At 46.4% G+C, this 10,026-nt stretch overlaps 1 protein-coding gene across 1 annotated transcript in view; it reads left to right on the forward strand.

Moving 5' to 3' along the window:
• Positions 1 to 10,026, forward strand: part of SMOC2 (SPARC related modular calcium binding 2) — a 168,022-nt gene that overhangs the window by 17,195 nt on the left and 140,801 nt on the right. Inside the window, exon 3 of the mRNA XM_023728234.1 lies at positions 9,905 to 10,011. Coding sequence (XP_023584002.1) covers positions 9,905 to 10,011 — 107 coding nt within the window. The remainder of the gene's footprint in view (positions 1 to 9,904; positions 10,012 to 10,026) is intronic.

Below are 10,026 nucleotides of genomic sequence, written 5' to 3' on the forward strand. Positions count from 1 at the left end.
CTGACACCCAGGAGGTGGTGACCCGCAGACACACAGCCGTGGTCCCGGCTGACAACCAGGAGGTGGTGACTGCAGACGCGCCAGCTGACACTAAGGAGGTCTCCACGTGGGATTTCTGAGACATCCGAGGTGCTGACACCCCCTTTACTGCCCATGTTGGAATGCGCTCTGCACGTTGTTATTTTTATTTTATAAAAGAAATGCGATATAAAGGTGTTGCTGTTAGTTGCGGTGGAGTTGGCTCTGACTCACGGCGACCCCACATGTGCAGAGTAGAACCGCTCCACAGGGTTTTCAAGGCTGGGACCTTTCAGAAGCAGATCGCCAGGCCTGTCTTCTGGGGCACCTCTGGGTGGGTTTGAACTGCCAGCCTTTCAGCTAGGAGTCAGACACTTAACCATTTGTGCCACCCAAACCAAAAACCAAACGTGTTGCGGTCGAGTTGATTCCCACTCCTAGTGACCCCATAAGACAGAGTAGAACTGCCCCATAGGCTTTCCAAGGAGAACCTGGTGGATTCGAACTGCCAACCTTTTGGTTAGCAGCCAAGCTCTCAACGACTACGCCACCAGGGTTTCCTTGTGCCACCCAGAGACTCCTATACAGTGCCTGTGGTTACGTGCTGTTGAGTGGCTTCTGACTCATAGCAACCCTATAGGATAGAATAGAACTTTCCCATAGGGTTTCCTAGGCTGTAATCTTTACAGGAGCAGATCACCAGCTCTTTTCTCCCGTGGTGTCACTGGACTTGTTCAAATCGCCAACCTTTTGGTTAGCAGCCAAGCGCTGTAACCATTGCACCACCAGGACTCCTTCCCTATCAGAATACTCAGTGATAATCATTGTGTCTCCCCCCCTCCCGCCTCCAAGCCTGTGGCTTGCATGTCTGTGTCAGGACCCTTGGAAGCTAGTTCATTACACAGTCCAGGGTCCCTCCCAGCCCACCTAGAGTAGGATCTTTGAGGGGGCGGCCCCAGCATCTGCATTTTGGAATATTTCCAGGCTGTTCTGATGCCCATTCAAGTTTGAGCACCCCTGGGCTCATATAAAAAGCACTGTCTTCGTGTCCGAGGGCAGCGCTGGCAAAGAACCACAGCTGGGTGTCTTATAACAATAGGCATGTGTTGACTCACAGTTCCGGAGGCTGGGAGGCTGAGATGAGGGCAGGAACCACGTCGATCTTCCTGAGCTTTGAGGAGAACCTGTCCTGGCCTCTCTCCCAGCTTCTGGGAGCTCCAGGACTTCTTTGGTTTGCATCTGTAACATCACGTGACTATCTTTCCTCTCTCTGTCCCTGTCTCTTCTGTTTTATAAGGACACCAGTCATGTAGGATTAGGGTCCACCCTGCTCCAGTATGCTCTTATGTTAATTTAGCTGACAACATCTTCAGAGACCCTATTTCCAAACAAGGACATGGTCACAGGTACCGGGGCCAGGATGTCTATGAATCTTTCGGGGGACACAGTTCAGTCTGCTACAGGCATCAGATCGGGGGTCACAGGCTGGGTTTCTCCACCAAACTGGGTGAGGGACTGCACACATTTGAGCCAGTTTTCTCATTTCTAAAATGGGAAGTTGGACCAAATGAAGTCTAAGAATTTTTCCTTTATAAGATTTTCCGATCATAAAAACTTGTTTCTACACAAAGTATGGTATATACATACAATGGAGTATTGTTGTTGCTATTGTTGTTAGGTCCTGTTGAGTCAGTTCTGACTCACGGCGACCCTGTGTACAGAGGGAAACACTGCCCAGTCCTGCGCCATCCTCACAGTGGTTGCTATGTTTGAGCCCATTGCTGCAGCCACCACGTCAGTCCATCTCCTTGAGGGTCTTTCTCTTTTTCGCTAACTCTCTACTTTATCAAGCATGATGTCCTTCTCCAGGGACTGGTCCCTCCTGATAACGTTTGAAGTACATGAGATGAAGTCTCACCATCCTTGCCTCTAAGGAGCATCCTTGCTGTACTTCTTCCAAGACAGATTTGTTCGTTTTTTGGGCAGTCCATGGGATATTCAATATTCTTCGCCAACACCATAATTCAAAGGCATCAAATTCTTCTTCCGTCTTCCTTATTCATTGTCCAGCTTTCACATGCATATGAGGCAATTGAAAACACCATGGCTTGGGTCATGGGTACCTTAGTCTCAAAGTGATATCCTTGCTTTTTAACACTTTAAAGAGGAATCCAGTATTCCTCAGCCATAAAGAGAGATGAAGTCCCCATGCAGGCCACCACATGGATGAACCTTGAAACACCGTGCTGAGTGAAGTCAGTCAGTTGCAAATAGCGTATGACTCCACTTATCTGAACAAGCCCAGAGATAGAAACGAAGGATTTTTAGTGATCCCTGGGAGCCAGAGGGAGGAGTGAGGGGAGTTTTTGCTTGGGGACCACTGAGTGTCTAATAGTGGTGGGGGGATGTGTTGTAAAGGAGAGAGATAATGGCTGTCCGACGCCATGAACGTAATCAGTGTCACTGAATTGTCATGTGGAAGTCATCAAAAAGCAAACACAAGCCTGTTCCGAGAAGCATTTGCTAGGAAGCTCTGTCACCTGCCCGTTCTCCTTCTTCCGATGCCGCTGCCATTGCAGGGGACAGAATAGCTTGCTTTATTGCCACATAACTTCCCGAGAAGTTCCTTCACCCACAAAAAAGCACCTTGTGCTAGAGGGTGTAGTTTGCCTGCTACAAGTAAGTTGGCAACCTGCTGTCATTGTCTTCAGTGGAGCGAGCGTCAGGGGCAGTGAGCGGGGTTCTCTCTTCTTGTAAAGTCTGGCGCCTGTCCCTACCCTACGGTGTCTACGTTAGGTGTCTCTCTTCCCCCAGGCACCGTTAGCCTGTCTGAAATAACCGCTCCAGCGGGGTTGTTGTGGGACTTGTTCATCCTATCTGCCCTTGTCTTTCAGAGAAACTCCATCCACATGATGTTTACCGTAACTCGTTTATGGTGTTCTAAGTGGTTCTGCTGTTTGGAAATACCCTTCTTTATGGACTAAAGTAGACATAACAAGAGGTGCTACCTGGTCTCAGGTTCAGACCGTGATCAGAAACACACCAGCATATTTCTGAAACGTTACATGGGAAAAAAAAAAAAAGATCTTCTCTCTGTTAGCAATACCTACAGTCTCAAAGCACTAGCCAATCAGAGGAGCTTAAAGAGTTGTCACACAGCTTTAAGGTGGGTTTCTGCCCCCGGGAAGGTTACAGTCAAGCTTCACAGGAAAGGGCTTGGTGAATATTTGCATGATAATCCGTTTTGATGAGTTTACAATCATGATTATTAATTATCATGGAAATGGTTAGGATCCGTTGTTTCTTATATAAATGTTATGAAGAGTTCCTGATTAATCTATGCCTGCGGTTGTTGGCAGTTTCTCTTCCTGGTTTTCGTTTACGATTTGGTAGCTCCAGTTATGCACAGCATTTGCTCTGACAGTTTTTTCTCCCTTGTCATTATGAATTTAAAATGATAATACTTATTTAAAATGAAAACGTTAGTTCCTTTTCTCCCCTCACTCTGAAGTAACGTCTTTGTTGGTTACCTCACCTGGATCCTGAAGGTCTTTCAGCCATGTCTGTCTATTCAGAAAGGGCGAGAATACTGTATTTATACCAAAGAGGCCTGCAGCGTAGCATACTTACGTTTTCTCAGGCTGGCCGTCAGCATCATGGGTGATCAAAGCGCTGTTGTTGTTGCCATCGAGTGGGCTCCGACTCACGGCGACCGCATGAGCAACAGAACAGACGTCGCCTGCTCCTGCCCCGTCTTCACAGTCACTGGTCTGCTCAAGTCTGTTGTGGTGGCCACTGTGTATTTTGAGTGTCTTCCAACCTTGGTGGCTCATCTTCCGCCATTTTATGGGTCAGTATTCTGTTGTGATCCATGAGGTTTCCATTAGCTAATTTTCAGAAGTAGGTCACCAGGCCTTTCTTCCTAGTCTTCCTAGACACCACTCTCTCGTGAGTTTGTCGCACTGTGGTGGCTTGCATGTTGCTGTGATGCTGGAAGCTCTGCCACTGGCATTTCAAATACCAGAAGGGTCTCCCTGGTAGAAGTTTCAGTGGAGCATCCAGACAAAGATGGACTAGGAAGAAAGGCCTGGTTAAAATATTACACCTTTTAAAACAGCGTCCATCTTCATTTGATGCGAATAGAAAACCAGTAGCTGTCGCTCTTGGGGATTTCACTTCTACAGCTACAGCGATGGAAGGGTTTACGTCTTTGTCTCTATTCGCTCACTCAGTCATCTGGTATTCTGCTAATGCCACCCCGGCGTGCCAGGCCCTGCCCAGGCCGTGAGAACATGGCGGTGGAAACCTCAGAGAGTTTGCACAGCCACAGCCCAGTCGTTCCTGCTTAGTAACCTTTCTAGATCCAGAGTCGGCATAGGACTCTGTCGGCCAGGAACATACCTGCTCTCGGAGTTCACGCTGTACTCTGTAGATTCGGTGGTGGTATTGGTGGTCGCTGTCGGGTCGATTCTGACTCATGGCGACCCCATGTGTACAGAGCAGAACTGCTCCACAGGGTTTTCAGGCTAGGGTATGACCTTTCAGAAGCAGATCACCAGGCCTTACTTCTGAGGCACCCTGAGTGAGTGTGAACACCAGCCTTTCGGTTCCTCGTCCAGCTGTTCACCGTTCGCATCACCTGGGGGCTCCCACTGTATATGTGGGACCCTAAAATAGGTACGTATTTTCCCAAGGTTTCTGCCCCACCAAGAAGCTCGTTGAATAGAGTTGAACTCTCGATGCACGAACTCTGGGCTATACTAAGCACCTTGGGAAAGTAACGCAGGGTGAGTCGGGCAAGGCAGGTGACTGACATTTGTCTAGCTGAGCCTTCTCCTGGTATCCTGTTCTGTAACAGACACTACGCAGCCCCGCAGAGGGCTCGTGGGGCTTGGGGACGAAAGGTGAGAACCACCCATAAACATCCCCTGGAGTGAGGCTCGTTTTGCTCAGTTGTTCTCAGTTCTTTGTAACCGGGGCTCTGCAAAATGCTCGTGTGTAAAACGTTCAGCAGAGCTGTTTCTCCCCATCATTGCTTCCTTCTTTTCAGATTGATTTTCGCAAAGTAGAAAATACCTGCTCACCTTTTAAAAGAAAACCATCACTAGCAATAACCATTTAAAAACATGGTTGTTTATTTCTAGTTTATAGTGAGTTTTACATTTTGATAGTTTCCATGACTGAAGTATCTTGGTACATAAACAAGTTTTGTGACCCCATTGGAAGAGGAATCCATTTTACTTTGTAATTGAGGGGAAAAAAGAAAATCAACAACCAGGTTGAAATAAATCGCTTGCAAAGCTCATTAACCTACAACTCAGCCCAAAATTTATTTTAAAAGCCAGTTGTTAGCGGTACCTTGTGAAATACAATAATAAATTCTTTGTTTTTTTTAAGTCTGCTCTCTCAGATAAGAGCAAAACATTTTCAAAAACATATGACCAAATTTGCAACAAAGAGTTTTCCTTTGGTCTAGTGAAAAAGTGATTAAATTCTTTGATTTAGAATGAGAGTAAATTATCAGTTTGATTTAATTAAAATATTAATATTATAGTTTTGAGATATGGTAGATTTTCTGAGGTAGAAATTGTAGTCTAAACATTACTATGAGCCAAAAATCATGAGGTACCACTTCACATCTACTAGGATGGCTGTAATAATACTTAAAAAAAGAAAAACCCTGAAAACAAAGTGCTAGCATGGATGTGGAGAAATTGGACACTGTGCTTGCTAGCAGGAGCGTGAAATGGCGCAGCCAGTTTGGAAAACGGTCTGGTGGCTTCTGAGGAAGTTAAGCGTAGAATTAACACATGACCCAGCAATTCCACTCCCAGGTCTGTCCATCCAAGAGACGGGAAAGCAGGGACTCAGACAGATACCTGCACACCATTGCTCATTGCAGTGCCGTTCGCAAGAGCCGGAAGGTAGAAACAACCACTTGTCCATCGCCTGATGGAGAAACAAAACCCGGTGTATACATACAATGGGGTGTCATTCAACCAGACAGTCTGACACATGCCAGGACCTGGACGAGCCTTCAGAACATTCTGCTGAAAGAAAGGGGCCAGCCACAAAGCTCACAGAGCGGGATTCCGTTGATATGAAATCTATCCAGAGTGGACAAACCCACAGACGTGCCCAGCAGAACGGAAGAATGGGGAGTGATTACTGAACGGGCACCCAGCTTCCTTTTGGGGTGATCAAAGTATTCTGGAACCAGATAGTGGTGACGGTCATGCATTGTGAACGAGCTTAAGGGCCGCTACATCGTTCACTTTAAAATGGTTAAAATGGTGAATTTTAAGTTATGGGTAGCCACTGCTGTGGAGTCAGTTCCAACTCGTAGTGACTCGGGTGTCCAAGGCTGTAAATCTCTAGGGAAGCAGACTGTCTCATCCTTCTCTGGGGGAGCCACTGGTGGTTTCAAACTGCTGACCTTTGGGTTACAGTTGATCGCTTTAACCACTGCACGACCAGAGCTCCTGAAGTTATGTATGGCTTAAATAATAAAAGAAAAAGATGATGTTTATGTTTTAAGGATTTAGAAATAGAAATAAAGTGTCCAGAGTACAATATCAACAAGGTCAGTAAACAATTAAGGACCTGATTAATTTTTAATTTAACTTCTAGAAGCAGGAGTGAAAATAAAAGAGGGGAAGAAATTAATAATCTGTAAATAAAGCTTCAAGGGGAGAATGTCTGTTCTTTCCATTAAATTCTTTCAAAGGTGATTGAAAAGTTAGGGGTGTCTTTAATATTTTGACCTCTGTAACGAGGAACATTTAATTTACTCTAAGATGTGCGTACATTAAGCATATAATGATTTAAAGTAATATGCAGAAAACAAAGGAGATGTCACTGTTTTGAGCATGTAAATGCCTTAGCGATTTTGCACATTTCAGTATAATTGATGTGTTCAGCTACTATTCAGAATTCTCAATAGTAAGGACCTCACATCTGGTGTAACACCAAATATCTGGACGGAGGAACAGCAAACAGTTGGTATGAGGCGTGTGGGACACCCAGCTGCTTAGCACTTTGGTTTAACAAGGTGACTGCAAACTGTCTTTGAAGGTATGACTTGCACAGACGCTATAATTTCGTGCTGCTAAGTCTTCATTGCTTCCTACGACTAAATAATCCGCAAAATGCTGGACGTGGGCTTGGAATTTAATATTCCATTGAACGTGGGAGCTGCAGGTTGGAGAAATATCTGATCAGTTGCAAATGTGAAGTTATTTACAAGAATAAGTCCAAAACTGGGAACAAAGCTGGCAAGTTGCTCGGAAAATTTATGTTGTTTTTTTTTTTTTGGCATGTTCTGTGATAATTCAGATATTAGAAATAATTTATAACTCCATCTATACCCTGGTAAGGACCTTGCAAGCTGGAACACATATCACTTTTCCTTTTAGGCCATCAAACCACAGGTTATACTAAAAAAAAGGAGGACAGAAGTCCCCCAAAGCTGTGATTTATCCTCAGTTAAAGCACAGACTCCATTAAAACCACATGTTGCTAAGTGCCGGCTGCCTGGGCCAGCATTTAGAATCAGACGTAAGGCCCCAAAGCCCGGATCAAAGAGGCTTTTTCTTAACGCAGAGGCCCCTAGCACAAGGTGGTACGTAACCCTAGAGGTCGAGAAAGGCGCAGTCCTACAAAGGTCTTGAAGAATTGTTCGTGGCAGAACCTATACTCAGCCTACTGCTACTGCCAGAGTGATTGCCAGCGCCCCGAGTCCTTGAGCAGAGCCCAGAATGGCGGGATGCCTGAGCCAGCAGGTTTTAACTACCAGGCAATCAAACAGTCACCATCGAAGGAGCTTGGAGAGTGGACGACATCTGAAGTATCTGTTGCAGCCCAGAGAGCCTTCGAATTCAGATACAGACACTTGTTATTTGAATCCGGAAACACTTAAGAAAGATTGGGAAACCCATTCTTTTCAAGCTCGAAAATTCAAATGAGCTACATTTTATGATGGTCCAAAGAAGTCAAACATACGCTCGCGGTAGTGTTCCTCGGGCCCGACGCCCGTGGAAGCAAACATTATACAATTCTTCTCAAAGGGTAGAGCGTTTTATTCCCCGGAACATGTTTTATTGGCCCTGGTTCACCCAGAGCTCAGCTCACACCTTTCACTCATTGTACTGGAAGGCCGAGACTAGTCCCAGTAAGCCCCATGCTTTCCAGTTCTCGGATGTCTTGGTTGTTATGTTTTGACAGACAAGAGGAGAAGTAAATTAAAGTCAGGCCAAGCCGTCTGCTCGTTTGTGTGCCGCCGCCTTGCTCGTGGCAGTGCAGACCTTGCGTGGCTGATTTTATCGTTTCTGTATTTCCTAATTCCACCACCCATCCGTCAGCTTGTTGCACTGTGGTGCCTCTTGCTGTCGTGCTGGAAGCTATGCTACTGGTGTTTCAAATACAGGCAGTGGGTTACGAATGTCCAAGTTACATACAGCCGTAGTTACGAACCAACCCCTGTAAAATCTACTCTATTAAAAGTTGGAGGTACCTCAGTGGTTCGTGATAACAAACCAGGAGCTATTTTGTGAAATGCATCAGAACATTATTACTGTGTTAAAGACATTTTAGTGTATCTGGAAGTGTTTCTTCAATGTTTTTATGTCAGAAAGGTACACTATATACTATATACAAAGACAAACATTTGCCTAACTGACGTTAGATATGAACCGTGCCTAACTGTTCCAATTTACGTACAAACTTGACTTAAAGAGAGATTTAGGAATGGAATTCGTTCATAATCTGGGGACTGCCTGTGTCTGCAAGGTCACCTGTGGTGGACAGTTGATAGCAGAGCTTCCAGACTAAGAATAGGAAGAAAGACCTGGCAATCTACTTCTGGTAATCAGCCAGTGAAAACCCTGTGGATCACAACAGACTGTTGTCTGATATAGTTCTGGAAGTTGACCACCGAGGTTGGAAAGCATTCAAAACACACAGTGCCTGCAAAAATGGAAACCAACCTACCAACAGTCATGAAGACGGCAGGGCCGAGTATCACGCTGTTCTGTTGTACACAAGGTCGCAATGAGTTGGAGCTGGTTTGCCAGCCACCACCACCACCAACGTATTTCCTGCGTAGTTTTATCCCGAGTGAGAGTCAGCGTTCTTGTAAGTTTTTAGACGTTTCAGTTTTTACTAGTTTGTTGAGTCCAGGCGATGTCTTCTGAAGCAGCAGAAACAGACTGCACTCCATCAGATTAGAATGTTGTGCTGATGTTAACATGGACACGTGGACGTTGGCAGCAGAGTGGGGACAGAGCTAAGAACATTTGATTCTCTAATTTATTTTCAGACTTTCCGACTGAAGTTGGAAGAGGCAGGAGCTTAGTATCCACTTTTGAATCCTGTGAAACAGATGCAGAGAAAAGAGACAGCTCCCTTCTAAGGAGCATTATTCCAGCTGTATTTTTCTGGACCCATCTCCCCACTGCGTGTCTAGACATAGTCCCGGTGTGCTGGGGGGCGGGGGGTGTCCTGGGACCCGGAGGGAGCCTGTCTGTACTGGCTGGATGACAGCTGCTATTTCTCATTTCTCATGAGGCAAAGCCCACGCCTGTCACCACGGAGAGACCCAGCAGCTCTCTGAGCCTCGGCTCCCTCGCTGCTGAACTGCAGACAATGGCGTGCGCCTTCCCCCCGCACGCCGCTTCATCAGGATACATATAGGGCTACACGCTGCGAACGCCCCTGCTCGCCTGCTCGTTTCCTGCAGCCAGGGAGCGTGGAGCTGCCCCAGACGACCTCGCCAGCCTCGGCCTCTTACCACCTGTCCGTGACCCATGTGTTTGCACCTGAAGACGTCAAGTCTGCTCTGTTATCTTCACGTTGCGTAACTCCCGCCCCGCTCTCTTCTCTCCCTTAGATGTGTCCAGGTGTGTGGCCGAGAGGAAGTACACCCAGGAGCAAGCCCGGAAGGAGCTCCAGCAGGTGTTCATCCCCGACTGCAATGATGACGGCACCTACAGCCAGGTGTGCGCCGGGGGG

Source organism: Trichechus manatus, unplaced genomic scaffold (genome assembly GCF_000243295.1).
Source record: "Trichechus manatus latirostris isolate Lorelei unplaced genomic scaffold, TriManLat1.0 scaffold00002, whole genome shotgun sequence".
Taxonomy (NCBI): domain Eukaryota; kingdom Metazoa; phylum Chordata; class Mammalia; order Sirenia; family Trichechidae; genus Trichechus; species Trichechus manatus.